The sequence below is a fragment of the Tachysurus fulvidraco genome, chromosome 7 (genome assembly GCF_022655615.1).
Source record: "Tachysurus fulvidraco isolate hzauxx_2018 chromosome 7, HZAU_PFXX_2.0, whole genome shotgun sequence".
Lineage (NCBI taxonomy): Eukaryota > Metazoa > Chordata > Actinopteri > Siluriformes > Bagridae > Tachysurus > Tachysurus fulvidraco.
In genome coordinates, this window is record NC_062524.1 from 702,660 (window position 1) to 726,992 (window position 24,333).

Here is a 24,333-nt window from a genome sequence, read left to right on the forward strand (position 1 = left end):
CATTGCGCTGAAAAGGGAAAAAGTGTGACCTATTTCCACACTAAATGTGGCCGGGTCCAACTGACCCTGGACAAACCAAAACGGAAATTCAAGCAACACAGTTCGAGGAAAATAGACAAAATTAATTTTACTTGCAAAGTTCATAATTTGGAACAATTTCAGGCAAATATGTTGATGGAAACCCAAGTTATGACACATTAAACTTTAAACAAACAAACAAAAAACATAGGAATTCATTAGTTTATATTTATTACAATGAGAATTGTAATGTCATGCAGATAAAATTAACTTGAAATTACTTACCTATTGATTGGGCCGTATTTAGTTCCACTACTAGAAACAAAACAGATAAAGTTTACATTAATTATAACATTTACTTTTGTGCCAAAGTTTTATTTTAACTTTTAACATGTAAATCAATTAATAAACTGAATCACTTTATAGGTCAACAGACACAAATAAATAAATAAATAAATAAATAAATAAATAAATGTAAAGTATATTATTAATGCTTAGTCAACTTGACTTTTTCTGTTTTGACTGCTTAAAAAAAGTATATACGATAGCCATTTAGTTTCACCTTTTTAGTCATACTTGTTTCCAACATATTAACATATGTTTTACATAAAAATATTTATATATTTGGGATAATAACCCTTATTTATATACAAAAATGACTCATTTTTTTAGTAAAAAAATAAAAAAAAGGGAAATTTTGTATTTTTCACTATAGAGGCACAAAAGTTAATGCACAATTACAGACTGGTATATTTCAAGAGCAGGAGATTGTTTTGAAACCATTTTGACATTTTTTATGTCAGCAAATAATAAAAGCTGTTTTTTTTATTTTCAGGTCAAATTGACTTGAATGCTTATAAATCAAAAATTCTACAACGATCACCATTCGGTGTGTAATATCTATTTTGCCCACCAGATGTCATCGAATCAACCAACAACAGGCTACACACACACACACACACACACACACACACACACACACACACACACACATACCCCCTACTCAAAAACATGGCATAATTTCACATTTTATGCGTGCATTTTTGTGTCTATATGTATGTTCATTGCGCTGAAAAGGGCAAAAGTGTGACCTATTTCCACATTAAATGTGGCCGGGTCCAACTGACCCTGGAGAAACCAAAATGGAATTTCAAGCAACACAGTTCAAGGAAAATAAACAAAATTAATTTTACTTGCAAAGTTCACAATTTGGAACAATCCTGATAAATTTCAGGCAAATATGTTGAAGGAAACCCAAGTTATGACACATTAAACTTTCATTAAACCTTCCAGCAGGGTCAGATAGACCCAAGGAAAATACGAGGGTTAACATATAAAATCTAAACTGTATTGTGCTTATACATTGTTTCCCCTGTTGTTTGTTCCACTGCATAAGGTTTACAACCATCATTGGAATTAAACATTTCTTTATCTGTTGATTGGCTACTATTGTGGGCCACTGAAAAGAACACAACACAAAAGGTTTACATTAATTATATATAATGGGACTTCATACAATCTAAAATTAGTGATATTCATGGTCGAGGGGGTGTTCAGTCGTTTTGAGATCGTATATAAAACTGTAGGAATATTGCTGGTTAATGGAGCACTGAAGTATTATTATTACCTGTTGATTGGGCCGTATTTGGGTCCACTGCTAGAAACAAACCAGATAAAGTTTACATTACTCTATAATATTCTCTCACTGTGCCAACATTAAACAAACAAAAAAAAAACATAGGAATTTATGAGTTTATATTTATCACAATGAGAATTGTAATGTCATGCAGATAAAATTGATTTGAATTTACTTACCTATTGATTGGTCCGTATTTAGTTCCACTACTAGAAACAAACCAGATAAAGTTTACATTAATTATAACCTTTACTTTTGTGCCAAAGTTTTATTTTAACTTTTAACATGTCAATCAATTAATAAACTGAATCACTTTATAGGTCAACAGACACAAATAAATAAATAAATAAATAAATAAATAAATAAATAAATAAATAAATAATATAAAAATAAAGTATTTTTTTAATGCTTAACATATAAAATGGAACACAACACAATGTTCCATACAATACAATCTAAAATATATAATGTGGTGGTAGTGATATTCATGGTCGAGGGGGTGTTCAGTCATTTAGTTTTAGGTCATTTGTGCTGTAATTTAAGCATCATGTACATCCATTCTACATAAAGGTTGGATTATTATCTCAAATCTAATAGATTAGTTTTTGGAGCCCAAGGATTCATATATATATATATATATATATATATATATATATATATATATATATATATATATATATATAAACTTAGGCTCCAAGAAATTAATTGATAAATGTTTATATTGTCATATGTTAAGAGACACAGTTGAAGTTGAAATGTACTTACCTGTTGTTTGGATAGTAGTTACACGATCTGCACAAGGTTGAAATTAATTATTTGTAATGGGACTTCATACAGTTTAAAATAACAACTTGTATTAATGAGGCTAACTATTGTATTTTCACTGAATGAGGTTATATGAGTTTATAAGTAACAAATAGTGCCTTTGAATATTCGACTGGTATCACTGGTACAGTATTGAAATGGTTCCAATTCTTTTTGTCAAACAGAAGATTTACAGTCAATTTAGGTGTCTATTTATCCTCGGTGGCTCACGTCACCTGTGGTGTACCCCAAGGATCGATCTTAGCACTGGTATTGTTTTCGCTGTATATGTTACCTCTGGGATCAATTATGCACAAATTTGGGGTGTCCTATCACTGCTATGCGGATGACACACAACTTTATATACCTATTAAACGCAAAGATAACTCGGCATACAAGAGATTGGAGGCTTGCCTGCAAGAACTCAAATTGTGGATTACAAATAATTTCATGATACTTAATGATGACAAAACCCAAATCATTCAATTTGGGCCAAAAGAGCACCCAGATGAAATTTCTATTAAACTTGGTACTATTACTCCTTATCTTAATTCTGATGTTAAAAATCTAGGATCTCACCTTGATAATGGCCTTAAATTAGACAAACAAATCAACACTATAGTTAGTACCAGCTCCTTTCACATTCACAGGTTAGCTAAAGTCAAACCTTTCTTAAGCAGGAAAAGTTTTAAAACAGTGATTTGAATTTTGTATCCTATTAATCTTTATATTATTCTTTATATCAACCTGTTGCTTTATGTTTATGTTGTGTAAAGCGGCTTTGAGACAATGTCAATTGTAAAAAAATGCTATACAAATAAACTTGAATTGAATTGAATTATCCACGCTTTTATCTCAACTCGACTTGACTACTGTAATTCTTTGTACTCTGGGTTACCTCTCTTTTCCATCTCTCATCTTCAAATGGTCCAAAATGCTGCAGTCTGTCTACTCACAGGTAGCCACAAACGAGACCATATTACACCAATCTTACGTTCTTTGCAGTGGCTGCCTGTCCGATACTGTATTGAATACAAGATTCTGCTATTCATCTACAAAGCTCTCAATAATCTAGCTACCAAATATTTATCTGATTTGATCGTTATGTACAATCCTTCCAGATCACTTAGATCCCAAAATGGTCATCTTTTACTGGTACCACGATCCTGTCTACAACGCAGGGGAGACCGAGCTTTCGCAGTTTGCGGGTCCTAAGATGTGGAATAGCTTGCCACCACCAGTCAGAACTGCTTCTATTTTAGCCGAATTTAAATCCATGTTAAAAACACACCTCTTTTCCTGTGTTTTTAATTGTTGGTAACGTGTTCTTTTATATTTATGTTACTTTTTTCCCTTTTCTTTTATCTCTATGTACAGCACTTTGGCCAGCTCAGGCTGATTTTAAATATGCTTTATAAATAAAATTGAATTGAATTGAATTAAATGTTTTACAGTAACATAATGTATTCTATGGATATTTGTGTCTACTGTGTTTATTATTATTTTTAGCTGTGTTTGTAATTTGAGATCGAGATCGTATTCGAGATCGTATATATAACTGTAGGAATATTGCTGGTTAATGGAGCACTGAAGTATTATTATTACCTGCTGCTTGGGCCGTATTTAGGTCCACTGCTAGAAACAAACCAGATAAAGTTTACATTATTTATAACCTTTACTTTTGTGCCAAAGTTTTATTTTAAAATTTAACATGTCAGTCAATTAATAAACTGAATCACTTTATGGATCAACAATAAATAAATAAATAACGTATCTTTTTTAATGCTTAACATATAAAATGGGACACAACACAATGTGTTTACATTAATTATATATAATGGGACTTCATACAATCTAAAATAATATAATGTGGTGTTAGTGATATTGATTGTTAAGGGGGTGTTTAGTCGTTTAGTTTTAGGTCATTTGCTCTTTACTTAAGCATCATTTAACTATTCTACATAAGGTTTGGATTATTGTCTCAAATCTAACAGATTAGTTTTTGGAGCCTAAGGGTTTATATATAAAATGTATTTACCTGTTGTTTGGATAGTAGTTACATGATCTGCTAAAAAAAAACAACACAAAGTTGAAATTAATTATATGTGATGGGACTTCATACAGTTTAAAATAACTTCTTCTTCTTCTTCTTCTTCTTCTTCTTCTTCTTCTTCTTCTTCTTCTTCTTTCGGCTTTTCCCTGCAGGGGTCGCCACAGGGAATCATCTCTCCCCACCTATCCCTATCTTCTACATCATTAACACTTGCACCCACACCCACTCATATCCTTATTAATTACATCTATATACCTCCTTTTTGGCCTTCCTCTTTGTCTCCTGCCTGGCAGCTTCATGTCACTCTCACTCTCCCTCCTCTGAATATATCCAAACCATCTTAATCTGTAATCCCTAACTTTGTCCCCCAACCGTCCAACAAGAGCTGTCCCTCTGATGTGGATTAATAAGGCTAAATATTGTATTGTCACTGAATGAGGTTTATAGTAACAAATAGTGCCTTTGACGTTTTACAGTAATATAATGTACTCTATGGATTTTTGTGTCTGCTGTGTTTATTATTATTTTCAGCTGTGTTTGTGGGTCAATGTGTCAATCAAGTAATAAATTTATCACTCAACAGATTAATGTCCCAAACACACACACAAGCAAGCAAAAAAAGTTATTTATTTATTTGTTTGTTTGTTTGCTTGTTTTCTGTGAAAAATGAAATATAGTTTAATTTCTTAGGATATAACATCTACACTGAATTTCATTTCTGTGTTATTTTCTAGTCTTTTGATTCACTGCATAAAGTTTACATTAATGACACATGACTGCATAAGTGTAACATCGCTGTATCTCTGTAATAATTCTTAATTCAAATACACTTTAACTGTAAAAGCTCCTCAATGTAGTATACTTTTACTGTAAGACTCCATTGTGTAATACTCAAACTCTAATATGTCAGTGTAACACTCTCTCACTGTAACACTCTCTCACTGTAACACTCCCACACTGTAACACTCCCACAGTGTAACACTCCCACAGTGTAACACTCTCTCACTGTAACACTCTCTCACTGTAACACTCTCTCACTGTAACACTCTCACAGTGTAACACTCCCACAGTGTAACACTCTCTCTCTGTAACACTCTCTCACTGTAACACTCTCTCACTGTAACACTCTCTCACTGTAACACTCTCTCACTGTAACACTCTCTCTCTCTGTAACACTCCCACAGTGTAACACTCTCTCACTGTAACTCTCTCTCTGTAACACTCTCTCACTGTAACACTCCCACACTGTAACACTCTCTCTCTCTGTAACACTCTCTCACTGTAACACTCTCTCACTGTAACACTCTCTCTCTGTAACACTCTCTCACTGTAACTCTCTCTCTCTGTAACACTCTCTCTCTGTAACACTCTCTTTCTGTAACACTCTCTCACTGTAACACTCTCTCACTGTAACACTCCCACAGTGTAACACTCTCTCACTGTAACTCTCTCTCACTGTAACTCTGCCACACTGTAACACTCTCTCACTGTAACTCTCTCTCACTGTAACTCTCCCACACTGTAACACTCTCTCACTGTAACTCTCTCTCACTGTAACACTCCCACAATGTAACACTCTCTCACTGTAACTCTCTCTCACTGTAACTCTCTCTCACTGTAACACTCCCACAGTGTAACACTCTCTCACTGTAACACTCCCACAGTGTAACACTCTCTGACTGTAACACTCTCTCTCTGTAACACTCTCTCACTGTAACACTCTCTCACTGTAACACTCCCACAGTGTAACACTCCCACAGTGTAACACTCCCACAATGTAACACTCTCTCACTGTAACACTCTCTCACTGTAACACTCTCTCTCTCTGTAACACTCCCACAGTGTAACACTCTCTCACTGCAACTCTCTCTGTAACACTCCCACACTGTAACACTCTCTCTCTCTCTCTCTCTGTAACACTCTCTCTCTGTAACACTCCCACACTGTAACACTCTCTCACTGTAACACTCTCTCACTGTAACACTCTCTCTCTGTAACACTCCCACAGTGTAATACATCACTGTAACACTCCCACAGTGTAACTCTCTCTCACTGTAACACTCCCACACTGTAACACTCCCACACTGTAACACTCTCTCACTGTAACACTCCCACACTGTAACACTCTCTCACTGTAACACTCTCTCACTGTAACACTCTCTCACTGTAACACTCCCACACTGTAACGCTCTCTCACTGTAACACTCTCTCACTGTAACACTCCCACAGTGTAACTCTCTCTCACTGTAACACTCCCACACTGTAACGCTCTCTCACTGTAACACTCTCTCACTGTAACACTCCCACAGTGTAACCCTCTCTCACTGTAAGACTCTCTCACTGTAACACTCCCACAGTGTAACTCTCTCTCACTGTAACACTCCCACACTGTAACACTCTCTCACTGTAACACTCCCACAGTGTAACCCTCTCTCACTGTAAGACTCTCTCACTGTAACACTCCCACAGTGTAACTCTCTCTCACTGTAACACTCCCACACTGTAACACTCCCACACTGTAACACTCTCTCACTGTAACACTCCCACAGTGTAACCCTCTCTCACTGTAAGACTCTCTCACTGTAACACTCCCACAGTGTAACTCTCTCTCACTGTAACACTCCCACACTGTAACACTCTCTCACTGTAACACTCTCTCACTGTAACTCTCCCACAGTGTAACACTCTCTCACTGTAACACTCCCTCCAGTGTAAGACTCCCACAGTGTAACACTCTCTCACTGTAACACTCCCTCCAGTGTAAGACTCTCACTGTAACACTCTCTCACTGTAACAGTCACTGTAACACTCCCACAGTGTAACTCTCTCTCACTGTAACACTCCCACACTGTAACACTCCCACACTGTAACACTCTCTCACTGTAACACTCCCACACTGTAACACTCTCTCACTGTAACACTCTCTCACTGTAACACTCTCTAACTGTCTGACTGTAACACTCTCTCACTGTAACACTCCCACACTGTAACACTCTCTCACTGTAACTCTTACTGTAACACTCCCACAATGTAACACTCTCTCACTGTAACTCTCTCTCACTGTAACTCTCTCTCACTGTAAAACTCCCACAGTGTAACACTCTCTCACTGTAACACTCTCTCACTGTAACACTCTCTCTCTCTGTAACACTCCCACAGTGTAACACTCTCTCACTGCAACTCTCTCTCTGTAACACTCCCACACTGTAACACTCTCTCTCTCTCTGTAACACTCTCTCTCTGTAACACTCCCACACTGTAACACTCTCTCACTGTAACACTCTCTCACTGTAACACTCTCTCTCTGTAACACTCCCACAGTGTAATACATCACTGTAACACTCCCACAGTGTAACTCTCTCTCACTGTAACACTCCCACACTGTAACACTCCCACACTGTAACACTCTCTCACTGTAACACTCCCACACTGTAACGCTCTCTCACTGTAACACTCTCTCACTGTAACACTCCCACAGTGTAACTCTCTCTCACTGTAACACTCCCACACTGTAACACTCTCTCACTGTAACACTCCCACACTGTAACGCTCTCTCACTGTAACACTCTCTCACTGTAACACTCCCACAGTGTAACTCTCTCTCACTGTAACACTCCCACACTGTAACACTCTCTCACTGTAACACTCCCACACTGTAACACTCCCACACTGTAACACTCTCTCACTGTAACACTCCCACACTGTAACGCTCTCTCACTGTAACACTCTCTCACTGTAACACTCCCACAGTGTAACTCTCTCTCACTGTAACACTCCCACACTGTAACACTCTCTCACTGTAACACTCCCACACTGTAACGCTCTCTCACTGTAACACTCTCTCACTGTAACACTCCCACAGTGTAACTCTCTCTCACTGTAACACTCCCACACTGTAACGCTCTCTCACTGTAACACTCTCTCACTGTAACACTCTCTCTCTCTCTGTAACACTCTCTCTCTGTAACACTCCCACACTGTAACACTCTCTCACTGTAACACTCTCTCACTGTAACACTCTCTCTCTGTAACACTCCCACAGTGTAATACATCACTGTAACACTCCCACAGTGTAACTCTCTCTCACTGTAACACTCCCACACTGTAACACTCCCACACTGTAACACTCTCTCACTGTAACACTCCCACACTGTAACGCTCTCTCACTGTAACACTCTCTCACTGTAACACTCCCACAGTGTAACACTCCCACACTGTAACGCTCTCTCACTGTAACACTCTCTCACTGTAACACTCCCACAGTGTAACTCTCTCTCACTGTAACACTCCCACACTGTAACGCTCTCTCACTGTAACACTCTCTCACTGTAACACTCCCACAGTGTAACACTCCCACACTGTAACGCTCTCTCACTGTAACACTCTCTCACTGTAACACTCCCACAGTGTAACTCTCTCTCACTGTAACACTCCCACACTGTAACGCTCTCTCACTGTAACACTCTCTCACTGTAACACTCCCACAGTGTAACCCTCTCTCACTGTAAGACTCTCTCACTGTAACACTCCCACAGTGTAACGCTCTCTCACTGTAACACTCCCACACTGTAACACTCTCTCACTGTAACACTCCCACACTGTAACACTCCCACAGTGTAACACTCTCTCACTGTAACACTCTCTCACTGTAACTCTCCCACAGTGTAACACTCTCTCACTGTAACACTCTCTCACTGTAACACTCCCACACTGTAACACTCTCTCACTGTAACACTCTCTCACTGTAACACTCTCTTACTGTAACACTCCCACAGTGTAACACTCTCTCACTGTAACACTCTCTCACTGTAACACTCCCACACTGTAACACTCTCTCACTGTAACACTCTCTCACTGTAACACTCTCTCACTGTAACACTCTCTCATTGTAACACTCCCACACTGTAACGCTCTCTCACTGTAACACTCTCTCACTGTAACACTCTCTCACTGTAACACTCTCTCACTGTAACACTTTCTCTCTCTCTGTAACACTCCCACAGTGTAACACTCTCTCACTGTAACACACTCTCTCTCTCTGTAACACTCCCACACTGTAACACTCTCTCTCTCTCTGTAACACTCTCTCTCTGTAACACTCCCACACTGTAACACTCTCTCACTGTAACACTCCCACACTGTAACTCTCTCTCACTGTAACACTCTCTCACTGTAACACTTTCTCTCTCTCTGTAACACTCCCACAGTGTAACACTCTCTCACTGTAACACTCTCTCTCTCTCTGTAACACTCCCACACTGTAACACTCTCTCTCTCTCTGTAACACTCTCTCTCTGTAACACTCCCACACTGTAACACTCTCTCACTGTAACACTCCCACAGTGTAACACTCTGTCACTGTAACACTCTCTCACTGTAACACTCTCTGACTGTAACACTCTCTCACTGTAACTCTCTCTCACTGTAACACTCCCACAGTGTAACACTCTCTCACTGTAACACTCCCACAGTGTAACACTCTCTGACTGTAACACTCCCACAGTGTAACACTCTCTAACTGTCTGACTGTAACACTCTCTTACTGTAACACTCCCACAGTGTAACACTCTCTCACTGTAACACTCTCTCACTTTAACACTCCCACACTGTAACACTCCCACACTGTAACACTCTCTCACTGTAACACTCTCTCACTGTAACACTCCCACAGTGTAACACTCTCACTGTAAATCTCTCCCTGCAAAACTTTCTCACTGTAACACGCTCTCACTTTAACACTCCCAAACTAGAACACTTTCACACTGTATTATTATTATTATTATTATTATTATTATTATTATTATTATTATTATTATTATTATTATTCTCTTTGTAATACTCTTTCACTGTATGTCTTTCTCTCAAGACTTAAGTCTTCATTGAAATACCCTTTTTCTCTAATACCCCACCAATGTAACACTCGTGCACTTACCTTACTGGACTCCACCTAATGTATTTTAGGTTTTAACACTAAAAGCTGATCCTAATGTTAGACCTAATAATGGCTATTCTTTGTAGTTTGAGGAGCTTTAAAAGCATTGGACAGCCAGGATGTGCTTTAATTATAAACATTTTTACTTTTGTTCCAAAGTTATATTTTAACATTCAACATTCAAATGTCAATCAGTTAATGAACGGAATCACTTTATAGATTATCAAACCCAAACAAAAATATAAATATTATAAACATTAAAGTATATTTTCAATGATTAATGTATAAAATGTAAACTGAATTTTACTTATACATTGTTTCCCCTGTTGTTTGTTCCACTGCATAAGGTTTACAACCATCATTAATGAATTTATGAGTTTATATTCTTTATATATTATATATTGTCAATAGTTAAAATAGGAATTAAAATGTTGTCACCTGTTGATTGGCTCCTACTTTGGCCCACTGCAAGGAACACAACACAAAATGTCTACATTAATTATATATAATGGGACTTGATACAATTTAAAATAACGTGATATTGATGGTTAAGGGGGTATTCAGTCGTTTAGTTTTAGGTCATTTGTGCTGTAATTTAAGCATCATGTAACTATTCAACATAAGGTTTAGATCACTGGCTTTGGCTGATTATGTTTTACTCTCCAAGTTGTCTTTCTAAATTCTCAAATTTATCAGATTTGTTCTTGGAGCCTAAAGGTTTAGATTTATACTGTGGCACAATATTTGATTTACACTAAAACAATCAACAAGAATTTTCTTCATATTCAAATAACTGGACAATTGACTTTTCATACATTTTTTAACTTTTGATAGTCAAGTGTGACTTGTTTTCTTAGGACAAATAATGATATGTAATCAGAATCTTACCGTGTAATATCAACACACACAGTGGAATTAGACACCTCATTGTGTATGTCTGTGGGAAAAACATCTCAGTTAATAAACTTACAAATTAAGTAAATACATTTTTTGTATTAATGCACATTTAAAAAACAAAAACAATGTTATTAAAAATAATGAAACTATTAATTTCTCTTAAATTATTTTTATTTTTATTTATTTATTTTTTTATCCTGTCACTTTACCTCCCTGCTGAAGAAGTCAGTGCTGAGCCTGACTCCTACTCTACTTCCCACTGCAGCGGCATCCTTGTCCTCCACATCATTTATATACTTTTGTAAGTAAAAGTGGGCGGACTTTGACTGATAAACTAAGGAATCCATAAACAATGGTCTAAACCAGTTTTAGGTATGTTCACATATTTACTTCCTTGTATTGTTGCCAAATGTGTTTTTAAGCAAAATTCTTCAAAATTCATTTGAACAATTTACAGTGTGTGAGCTGCATGATGGTTACTAATTTTTTCTCTGTCTTTAGCATAAATTTTTCCTGTGGTGTTAGTTAGCTGTTAGATGTTAGTTAGCTCTCTGACAGAGAAGATTTCAGCTTTAAAGGTGTTCCAGACACTAGAATAGTGGTGTAATTACTGTAGGGGAAAGTCTGGATGTCTTAGGCAGAGTTAATAACCCTCCAACTCTGGCAATAGAGCCCTCACAGCGGGGCAAATGGATAATGACTTGGTCGCAAAGCCAACGCTAAGGCTTGCACATGGGCACACCACTCCTCTCTGCTACACATGCCTAACAAGTTTGCTCTCCTCATAAAAGCACCTGCTGGTTAATGATGACTCCATCTTAAGGCAGTAGTGAAAGTAGCTAGGCCTTTAGAGGGCTATAGCAGCACTGGTTAGGTGTATTCCAGGAGCCAGGGTGCCGAACATGGCAGGTAATTTTAGGTTCTTTGCCAAGCATACAGTAGGAACTAGAAGGTAGTTTTCCAAGTAGGAGCTAACAATACACTCTTTTGTCAGTCAGAGATTACTAAGAGTAATAATGTAGAGGTGATGTACGATGCTGTAGATGGCTCTGGCCTCATCCCAATGCACTGTGGCGATGTAGCTTACAGCAGCTTATGGTCGAGGGAGCAGACAAGAAGGCTAATCCAACCTTCTGCTAGCTGCATTGAGTCGTCACCCAGGGATCACTATATAGAGACTGTGTCTGTTTCCCGAGATTAAAAAAAACTATAAACACTCAGAAAATTTGTTTTAGTAGCCTTATTAGCATAAAATTAGATCATAGTTAATAAACAAAGTTAATTAATATAGTTAATTTAATGAAGCTTGTCCGCCCAGATACAGTTATATACATTAGTTGCGCCTAACTGGCAGGGGAGGAGGTGTCCCAGTCATTCATGATGATAAGCTCGACGTCAAGATAAGATAAGATAAGATATACCTTTAATCGTCCCACAATGGGAAAATTTCTCAAGAATCTCAGAATTCCTGTTCTTCATACTAAAAAAAACATATGTAACCACAAAAAAATAAGACTACTGAGTCAGTTCCTCTAATTATTATTTACAGACCAACTGGACCATATTCTGTTTTCCTCTGTGAATTTGCAGGTTTCATTTCAAACCCTCGTCCCCCAGCTTAGGCAATGATATTTGCAATTTGCCACGTCACCGTTTTAAACATACATTTACATCCACTACTGCAGAGAGATTTACCAACAGTGTCCCAGAATTAGCATCCATGATTGGATCGCTATCTGACCCACAGAACTTGATCAGGTGACTGATTATTTAGTGTCAGTGTTTCGCTACACAGTAGATATTGTAGCTCCACTTAAAAGGAAAGTAATTAGAGAGAGAAAAACTTGCACCCTGGAGTAATGACAACACGCAAACTTTGGCGTCAAAAAATGGCGTCAAACTAAATTATCAGTATTTCGATTAGCATTGAAGGATTCATAGCTACAAAAATCTCAAACACTTCTAGATTGGTGTATTTCTCCAGCCTTATTATAGATAATAAAAATAATCCTACAATTTTATTTAATACTGTAGCAGAATTAACTAATAATAAAAACACTGTCGCAAAGCGCACACCATCCATTTGTAGCAGTAATTAATAATTCATTTATAACATCAGGCAGAAAATTCAGACCATTTATTTAATACCAAACAAACAAAAAAAAAATTAGATAAATAATTTTAGATAACATTACTGGATCCCTTACCCATGTGTTTCTTTAAACAGATATTATCAGTAGCTATTCAACTCATTCTAAAATTATTAAATTCTTTCAAATCCAAAATATTTTATGTTAGCGGTTATCAAACCTTGGATTATAAAACCTGACCTCGACCCCAGCCAGCTGTCCAACTATAGGCCAATATCAAAACTCCCCTTTATCTCCAAGATCCTAGAAAGGTTGTAGCTCAGCAGGTATGTTCAGACCTACATAGGAATTATATTCATGAAATGTATCAGTCAGGATTTTGGCCTCATCATAGCACAGAGACAGCGCTGGTTAAAGTGGTAAATGTCCTGTTACTGGACTCTGATCAGGGTTGTGTCTCTTTGCTGGTGTGACTGGATCTTAGTGCAGCTTTTGATACCATTGATTTTTTTTTACTTATTAGGCTAGAACATGTTGTTGGTGTTAAAGGGACAGCACTGTCCTGGCTCAGGTTTTATCTAACTGATATCAGTTTGTAGATCTAAAGTCAGATGTGAGTCAGCAGCTTAAGAAGATTGTGTGAAGGACATCAGACAGTGGACACTTACTAACTTCCTCCTGTTTGACTCTGACACACAGAAGTTCTTGTACCAGGACCACAGACAGTCAGAAGATCTTGTACCAGGACCACAGACAGTCAGAAATAAGCTTTCTGATTACAGAGTAACTCTGGATGGTCTTTCTATTACATCATGTGCAGCAGTAAAAGACCTCGGTGTGATTATTGATACCGGTCTCTCATTTGAAGCTCACATAAATAACCCTAACCCATTACATGATGCAGAAACACTAGTTCATGCATTTACTGTCTGGATGTTCCAGTAGGAGCATAAACAAGCTCCAGTTAGTCCAGAACACAGCAGCTAGAGTCCTATATATATATATAGAGAGAGAGAGTCCTATATAGCTAGAGTATGAACATATCACCTCTATCCTATCCTCACTGCATTGGCTCCCAGTCATTGAATAATTGCCCTCGTCTTACAGGAGATGATTCAGAGGGTGTGTCAATGCACCTTTACCTGTATAGTTATTTAAATCTTTTATATATTTTATCTTACTGCATGTAAGTCTTATTCTTTTATCTTTTTATATAGAATTATATTTATATATTCTTATTTTGGTGACTTGGAGCTGTGATAACAAACCTAATTCCCCCCTATGGGATTAATAAAGTATTACTGAATCTGATTAGATAAACTGTGTGTATACGTATGTCTGAAACACACAGTTGTACAGAATGTCTCAGTGTAACATTTCAGTTTCCCTTTACTGGAACTAAGAGAACAAAAATGTTCCAGCATTACAATGTCTCTGTACACAAAGCAAGATGTGTAGAGATTACTGTACAACAATCATTCTACTGTTGCTCTTAAGACTTTAATTATCACCTGACTAAATTAATCTGATTCCATCAATCCTGCCCTGGAGTCACTGCACCATCAGGTTTGGTGACATGTTTAACATGCAATAGAGAGAAATGAAAGAGAGATTGAAAAGATAGACCAGAAAAGTCATTTTTTACTTCCTGATATTTTAATCTAGATGTGTTAAGCACTTAGAACTTAATTGAACCTAATTTTATATGAGTATTACAACAGTCTTAAAGAAAATTAAAATAAATATCACACAATATTTGGTTGCAAATCCTTTAATTGCATCAACACTGAACACAACATACACACACATCATCTGTATGGACTGTACAGACCCACACCAAACTCACACACACTGACACATCGAACTGTTGACATGCTGTTCTGCACACTTTTCTGCTGTTTTTTTACAAACTGTCCAACATTTCAGTCGTTTTGCACAAACTGTATTGTACAATATCTCAGCCATTACACACACACTATACAATATCTCAGCCATTACACACACACTATACAATATCTCAGCCATTACACACACACTATACAATATCTCAGCCATTACACACACACTATACAATATCTCAGCCATTACACACACACTATACAATATCTCAGCCATTACACACACACTATACAATATCTCAGCCATTACACACACACTATACAATATCTCAGCCATTACACACACACTATACACTATACAATATCTCAGCCATTACACACACACTATACACTATACAATATCTCAGCCATTACACACACTATACAATATCTCAGTCATTACACACACACTATACACTATACAATATCTCAGCCATTACACACACACTATACACTATACAATATCTCAGCCATTACACACACTATACAATATCTCAGCCATTACACACACACTATACACTATACAATATCTCAGCCATTACGCACACACTATACAATATTTCAGTCATTTGCTGTTTTTTGCACAACTCTATATATTATCCCAAAGACCTGCTGCTAAGAAACTGTGTTCATTCTAATGTTACTGCACGAGATATTGTGTGAACATTCAGTCTTCACACACAGTATACACACACAGTATACACACACAGTATACACACACAGTGTACACACAGTATACACACACAGTATACACACACAGTGTACACACAGTATACACACACAGTATACACACACAGTATACACACACAGTATACACACACAGTATACACACACAGTATACACACACAGTACACACACACAGTATTCACACACAGTATACACACACAGTATACACACAGTATACACACACAGTATACACACAGTATACACACACAGTGTACACACAGTATACACACACAGTATACACACACAGTATACACACACAGTATTCACACACAGTATACACACACAGTATACACACAGTCAGTATACACACACAGTATATACAGTTACAGTACACTGGTCATCGGCGCTGTTTCTGTTTCGTATTTTTTGCACTTTTTGTATTGTCTTGTAACTTTTTGTCTGCACTGTCTTTTGTCCTGCACTGTCTTTTGTCCTGCACTGTCTTTTGTCCTGCACCGTCTTTTGTCCTGCACTGTCTTTTGTCCTGCACTGTCTTCTGTCCTGCACTGTCATTTGTCCTGCACTGTCTTGTCTGTCTTGTCCTGCAGTATTTTGTCCTGCACTGTCTTGTTTGTCTTGTCCTGCACTGTCATTTGTCCTGCACTGTCTTTTCTGTCTTGTCTGTCTTGTCCTGCACTGTCTTTTGTCCTGCACTGTCATTTGTCCTGCACTGTCTTGTTTGTCTTGTCCTGCACTGTCATTTGTCCTGCACTGTCTTTTCTGTCTTGTCTGTCTTGTACTGCACTGTCTTTTGTCCTGCACTGTCATTTGTCCTGCACTGTCTTGTCTGTCTTGTCCTGCACTGTGTACACCAGGTTATACAGATACACTTTATGTATCTAGTACACCTACTAAGTCCTTATAGCTCTGTGTGTGTGTTATGTAACACACTGATCCTGGAGAAACGTTGTGTCATGTCACTGTGTACTGTAACAGATATATATGGTGTAATGACAATAACAACATAACAACATAACATGACTTCGACTGAGATTCAATGACACCAAACTGCAGCTTTCTTCTCCCGTGAAGCTTTTCCATGCTTTTGTCCACGTCCCTTTTTAAGTTATTGTAGTCGTCCCCTTTTACGGAGGTGAAATGATCCACAGTTTAAGGTTCAGTTCTGCTAATTATCTTGTTCTGTACAAAACCACCTTCTTTCCACTGATCCTGGGTTTGGTTGCAGAGTGATTCAGATTGTTGTCTTGCTGCATATTGAAGATCCTCCTGATTAGATTAGTTGCATTTCTCTGTAAATGATCAGAATGTTTCTGTAAACTTCTGCATTCATTCTGTGGCTACCACCATGATCTCCATCATCAGTGAAGATTAGTGAGAAAGTTCCAGAAGCAGCCATGAAGCCCAAGCCATGACACCACCATAACTATGTTCTATTGATGAGATCATATGTTCTGGATCATGAACAGATCCTTACTTTCTCCACACTTTGACCTTTCAGCACTTTGGTTCATCTTGGTTACCTAACCTTCTCATCTGTGTACAATTCCCATCTGGTCTTACTCAGGAGAATTTTGTATCTTCTGCTCAATATTTCTCTGAGTCTTAATCCAGTGATGGATTGTGAGACCTTCACTCTGATCTGTGGAGGCTGTTGTTGATGTCACCTGCTGTTGTTTCTGGGGTTTTCTTCACAGCTCACACAACATTTGTGTCATCAGAATCTGTTGTTTTTCTCAGTTTCACTGTTTTACTGTAAGCACACTAATGGTTTCAGTTTTTCAGAAAATGACAGATGTGTATTTTGGCTCTGTTCAGAGTTGGACTCAAACCAAGAGGAAACATTCCGTAATAAATGGTCTAAAGAATCCGTGCACACACCTGAGCAGAAAATACACCTGACAGTCACCTCATAACTTTATTAGCACTTGAAAATGTGGCTCAAACTCAAGGTGCCATGTTTTATACATTTGCTTAAAATGTGTAAAATATATAAATATCAAAAAAATAAACACTCAAATTACTCCATCCATGGTGTATCCTGCCTCGATGCCCGATGACGCCTGAGATAGGCACAGGCTCCCCGTGACCCGAGAAGTTCGGATAAGCGGTAGGAAATGAGTGAGAGAGAGAACACTCAAATTCTGATCTTATTTCAGATCTGTTGTTCTGTGTGGAAAAACCAAAAAACTGACATAATTTCAGAAGGGAATGTACACCACCCAACCTGACTGGGTACATACTTTACAGGTCAGAAGAAATGAGAGAATATTCATATTAGTGACTGTTCAAACTCGTAATCAGAAGATATTTTCGTTTCAAATTTTGAGCAGGAATCAGACATTGTGTTCCTTCCATTGTGTGCTGTTGTATTTCAGTGAGCTGTCTGCAGAAGGCAGGTGTGTTAATGTTTTATAGACACATTTCATATATTAAATGTTAAATTTAGGAAAGAATAAAAATAAAATAAAGTAATCCTTAAAATGTCCTTTTAAATTCTAAAAGTAAACTGAGTTCTAATTAGTGTTATTAAAATGTATTAAAAAAGATTTTTCCCACTTTTTTAAATCGGGTTTTCATCTGAAATGTTTAAAGGTTTAATGACTTTTACACTTTAGATAATTTGGCGATATTTCATTATTTGCTGGGTGCATAGTGGCTTAGTGGTTAGCACGTTCGCCTCACACCTCCAGGGTTGGGGGTTCGATTCCCGCCTCCGCCTTGTGTGTGTGGAGTTTGCATGTTCTCCCCGTGCCTCGGGGGTTTCCTCCGGGTACTCCGGTTTCCTCCCCCGGTCCAAAGACATGCATGGTAGGTTGATTGGCATCTCTGGAAAATTGTCCGTAGTGTGTGAGTTTGTGTGTGAATGAGAATGTGTGTGTGCCCTGTGATGGGTTGGCACTCCTCCAAGGGTGTATCCTGCCTCAATGCCCGATGACGCCGGAGATAGGCACAGGCTCCCCGTGACCCGAGGTAGTTCGGATAAGCGGTAGAAAATGTTTTTTCCAGGACACACAGCAGTGTAGTGTGTACATACAGCAGGACTTGACTGATGTTTAACACAAGCGAGGACAGAATTTACAGACAGTTTAGAAGAATAATTCTGCTCTAAGTGTCAGTAAACTTAACAGTTACATGTTTTGCTATTTGGCAGACACTCTTATCCAGGGCAACCAAAAAAGCAACAATTAATTCATCATTAATGGGTCGCAAGGTCACAGACTATAGATACCATCAGTGTAAAATTGTTGGGAGGAAATATATCTCACAACTCTTTAAATTAAAATACATGGAAATAAGCGTTAGCTTAAGTGTCTCAGGAGGAAGGCCTTCACTCATGGTTAAAACACAGTCAGTGACTCACTGTTCAGATATCTAGAGGGAGTTCATTCCATCACTTCGGTGTCACAAAAGAAGACTCTTGATGTTTACATACCTTTCACTCTGATAGATGGTGGAACCAGTCAAGCAAACAGGTTTAACCTGTTAGTGAACAATCGTGTCTAATTCCATGTTCTTAAATTTTTCATGTAAAAAAACAGTCATTATTTTTCGTAAATTCTAATTGTCAAAATGAGCACTAAACCAAGTCTAACATGTCCAGTCAGATCCTTAGAAAGTGCCTCTAGAAGCTTTTGAAAATATTTGTCTACACTACTGCTCATTTATTAGTCCCATTTTTTGAAAGTGATTTATAAATGAATTCTAATTAAATTAATTTATTTAAACCACCTCCTTGTCACCGTCACTAAAGACCAATTCCTCCACAGACCACCGGAGGGCAACTGTGCACACCTTTTAAACTCACCTTATTTCAGTTCCTTTCTTTGTTTTTGTTGTGTTTGTTTTATTCCTCAGCCTGTGTTTTATTCCCCAGCCCATTCCTGTGTTTGTTTCAGCAGGACTTGTGCAGTGTTGGTGAGACCAAGATGAGCAGATCCTGAAGAAGCAGGGACAGATCTGGTTCAGGTCGAAGCTCCATTATCACGAAGCTATTTCATCCTACAGATTTTTTTATTTAAAGTTAACCTTTCCATCTCGGACACTGCTGTAACACAATCTGCCTTTGAGAGTAAAGTTAAAGCTAAACCAGGAATGAATAACCTGAAAACTCTCAAATCATGAAGCATGCAGATTAACAAGACATAAAAAGTATAATAACATGAAGTACAAAAGATAAAAGCAAAGCAACATTTACAACATTTGGCAGATTCCATAATCCAGAGTAAATTATACTTCTTATTTATACGGCTGAGCAGCTGATGGTTAAAGACCTTGCTCGAGGACCCAGAGATGGATGTTTGGTGGTCCAGGGACTTGAACTCAACCTCATTATATGAACCACTGGGCTTCAGATTCAGGATAATGATTACGACAATGATGGAAGGTTGTGTAAAGTTCTTACAAGTTTTGTGATTTGAAGTGTCATCTTCGTTTTGGAATTTTCTGGGCACCAATTTCTCTAATTAAAAGCTATAATTATAAATATCACTTTGATGCACATGGATTATGTGTAAATGTTCTTTTATGTTGTTCCTGTTTGAGGTTTTGCGAAGCATCATAATGTGAACTAGATTTTTAAAGTTTGTGGCGACAAACTTTCATGTTGGCTTTGACAATGCAGGTATTCACAAACGGCAGTGCTTTTTGGAGGCGAGTGGACATAAAGGTCAGTGTTCCTTTTAGAAGCAGGAGCTGGTCGACTTTGGTGTAGATAGTTGGTAGTTTGGTGCCGAGTTATAAACCTCCAAAGTTTATAATGGGAGTCTATGGGAAAAAAGGCCAATTTGAGACCCGGTACCAGAAGTACCGGAACTCAGATCGCTTAGAAAAGTCATAGCAAGGAACTTCAGACCAGGGTCTACAACATACCCGAATTTGGTGCATGTGGCTCGAAAGCTCTAGGAGGAGTTACTCTTGATAAATTTTTGTCTAAGCTTAAATAGGAAAACAGAATGTTGGCTTCTACAAACTGATATAATAAACAACCAGCTGTACAGTTTTTGTCGTGACGAGGGCAGAGTCTCCCAGCTCGGTAGCTGGTAATGGGACTGCAGGCTCCGCCCCTGTCATACAGAAACCCCGCCCCCAGCCCAATTCACCATCAGACACTTTCTGTTTAATGGGTAGACAGGAATCTTCCTTGCCATAAGAGTTTGTGTGAACATGATGAGAATCCTGGCACACATTGAGTTTCTCTTTCCTGCACAAATAAAAGATCTTAGACCTCTGGTCCAGTTTGTAATTTTATGTAGAATTTTGAGTTTATCATCAATTTATATTTGAGTTTATTATAAAAAAAAAAAACCAATGCAATGTTCTATCCTAGACCATTAATAATAATAATAATAATAATAATAATAATAATTATTATTATTATTAGTAGTAGTAGTAGTAGTAGTAGTAGTATTAGTAGTAGTAGTGGTAGTAGTAGTATAGGGTGGCACGGTGGCCTCACACCTCCAGGGTTGGGGGTTCGATTCCCAACTCCACCTTGTGTGTGTGGAGTTTGCATGTTCTCCCCGTGCCTTGGGGGTTTCCTCCGGGTACTCCGGTTTCCTCCCCCGATCCAAAGACATGCATGGTAGGTTGATTGGCATCTCTGGAAATTGTCCGTAGTGTGTGTGTGTCTGCTCTGTGATGGTTTGGCACTCCAGGTGTCCAGGGTGTATCCTGCCTCGATGCCCGATGACGCCTGAGATAGGCACAGGCTCCCCGTGACCCGAGAAGTTCGGAAAATCGGTATGAATGAATTATTATAATAATAATTAGAATTATTATAATAATAATTATTATTATTCCTTTTGATCCAGTAGCTTGTTGATGACACACTGTTTGGTAATCGTTTCCGTCAGTAATGTGGTTACTGATATCACCCTGGAGCCTGAAACCTCCTGTTTCTTCTTTTGACATTTTGATGCAGTTCTTACAACCTGGTTATAATCCACCAGCGTGAAATGCAAATACTTGTAATGTTTCCCTGGGCTTAAGATTTTGTTCAGTAGTATAATGTATGTCCTCTCTGTTTCATTGGGTCTTTGAAAGGAAACATACTTTGAAAGGAAACATACCCTTTACATCAACCTGATTATTAAATAAAGCTTCAGTTTATTTAAATCAGACATAACATTTTTTTGGATATAAAACGTCTACACACTTCTGATAAAATCACAGGTTTTTGTAATGTAAAAAAATTAAGAACCTTTGCCAACAAAACTGAAGTGAAAAAGAAACAGAAGGGTTTTAGAAAAAATCTAATTGCCTGGTTGGTAAGAGCACAAATGTGTGTACAGATCGTATCTAATTCCCTGGTCAAGGCTCTGTTTGTCTGTAATCCAGCATGGAGTTGATCTATCAGAGAGACAGGGGATCTCCTCTACACAGTTTCTGATAGGATTTAGATCAGGACTCTGACTGGACAGTTCCTGAACACTGATCTTCATCTGAAGATATTCCTTTGAGTTGGATTTGTGCTTTCCTTTAGAAGGTTAATTCTTTAATCTTCAGCTATCTAACATGTGCCTGGAGGGTTTCTTCAAAATAGATTGAAATTTGAAGAGATCCCAGATTCCCATTATAGCTAGAGCACCAGTCCCAGGTGAAGAGAAGCATGACGCTGCCACCACCAGGCTTCACTGTGGTGTTCTTTTGGTGATAAAGGGACTTATAATAAAAGCTTCTTGAATTTACTTGACGTGACGTGACTTGGTGTGCCGTGACTTGACTTGCCGTTACGTGACTTGACTTGCCGTGACGTGACGTGACATGACGTGCCTTGGCATGACGTGACTTGCCGTGACGTGCCGTGACTTGACTTGCCATGACATGACTTGGCGTAACGTGACTTGCCGTGACATGACGTGACTTGGTGTGGCGTGACATGCCATAACCTGGTGTGACGTGACTTGCCTTGACTTGCCCTGGCATGCCGTGACTTGCCGTGATGTGACGGCGTGATGCGACGTGACTTGACTTGACTTGACGTGACTTGACGTGACATGACGTGACTTGGTGTGGCGTGACATGACTTGACGTGACTTGGTGTGGCGTGACATGCCATAACCTGGTGTGACGTGCCGTGATGTGACGGCGTGATGCGACGTGACTTGACTTGACTTGACGTGACTTGGCGTGGCGTGACTTGACTTGACTTGGTGTGGCGTGGCGTGGCGTGGCGTGGCGTGACGTGACTTCACCACACTGCCCTTCCTGGAGTACAAAAAAGTACAAAATCTTTTTTAAATGACATGAATTTTAAATGTCTCTGTCTTCTATTGTAGTCCTCACCCCCAACCAGCCAGGTGATTATTATAACAATAAAGATGAGCTTAAGCTACACCACACTCTGTAATATCATTAAACATTAGAAACAACACACTTTAAATGCTCTTATATATTTTAAGAGTTTAATACAATATGTGATGTAAAGTTACATGCTCCCAGTTAAATATCTGTCTGTAAAGTTTATTAAATAATGATTTATTTCTGTATTATTTTAAACAGCTGCTACTTTCTTCAGGGGCCCGCAGCCCTTTTGCGCATGCGCAGTGTTCTCCTTAGCGCGAGCGTCTTGATTCCACGCATGCGCACATCCGTCCCCGGATTCGCTGTGACAAAGATGGCGGACGTTTCTTTGGACGAATTAATACGCCGACGCAATTTTAACACCAGGGGAGGCCTTAAGAGGTATTTTACATTGTGTCAGGCAGGTGATAAACGTCACCTGTAAACGCTATTAATGCTTATTTCTTGTTAAAAATGTAAACATTATATGTCGGATAAAAACAGGCAACACTGGGGGGAAAAAACCTCCCGTCTTTGTAGCTGCTTATTGCTTAGTAAATGAGCTGCAAGCATTCTGTTTGTCTATTGGCTGAAATGCAGTCTGGTGCAGTATGCTGAGCCGTGATTGGTTCGACTCCGATACAGTGCGCATGCACATGTTGAAAATTTCTTCTTTATTCCAACCGTATTCCGTCAAATACAGCGAGGATTGGCTGGTGTTCAGTTTCGGCCAATCGTATCGCAGGATGTTGGGTGTAGTAGCCAATCACAGCGCAGTATCTAAAGCATGTTCAAAATTTGGTGGAAAAACAAAAATGCTTCTTACGGCTAGCTCGAGGATATTAGCTTTGCCTTTTCCGTAAATGTAACTTACATTAAGAATAATTATTTCATTTATGATGATTAGAAGTACTTATATTTAATAAAGATACATAAGTGAAGGTTTTTGAACAGAATTGTGTGGCTGTTTTGAATCTAGGCGGTTTTTATCTGACTGAACCGGAGAGATAAAATAGTCCACACACAAACAGCTCAATCACTAGGTTTTTATTCTCTAT

At 38.4% G+C, this 24,333-nt stretch overlaps 2 protein-coding genes across 27 annotated transcripts in view; both read right to left on the reverse strand.

The window, feature by feature from the left end:
- The window catches only part of LOC113661809 (alpha-tectorin-like), a 113,872-nt gene extending 102,283 nt beyond the window's left edge, over positions 1 to 11,589 (reverse strand). For 15 of the 25 annotated variants that reach the window (XM_047816184.1, XM_047816183.1, XM_047816182.1 and 12 more), the window contains exons 1-9: positions 11,550 to 11,589; positions 11,332 to 11,380; positions 10,882 to 10,908; positions 4,497 to 4,526; positions 4,064 to 4,093; positions 2,420 to 2,446; positions 1,834 to 1,863; positions 1,646 to 1,675; positions 304 to 333 (exon numbers count right to left, since the gene is read on the reverse strand). In XM_047816184.1, the coding sequence (XP_047672140.1) occupies positions 304 to 333; positions 1,646 to 1,675; positions 1,834 to 1,863; positions 2,420 to 2,446; positions 4,064 to 4,093; positions 4,497 to 4,526; positions 10,882 to 10,908; positions 11,332 to 11,371 (244 nt within the window). In that variant the 5' untranslated portion in view covers positions 11,372 to 11,380; positions 11,550 to 11,589. The remainder of the gene's footprint in view (positions 1 to 303; positions 334 to 1,645; positions 1,676 to 1,833; positions 1,864 to 2,419; positions 2,447 to 4,063; positions 4,094 to 4,496; positions 4,527 to 10,881; positions 10,909 to 11,331; positions 11,381 to 11,549) is intronic. The other 10 variants (XM_047816206.1, XM_047816203.1, XM_047816192.1 and 7 more) reach the window with 8 other exon arrangements.
- The window catches only part of LOC113653753 (interferon-induced very large GTPase 1-like), an 859,689-nt gene that overhangs the window by 678,207 nt on the left and 157,149 nt on the right, over positions 1 to 24,333 (reverse strand). The window lies entirely within an intron of this gene.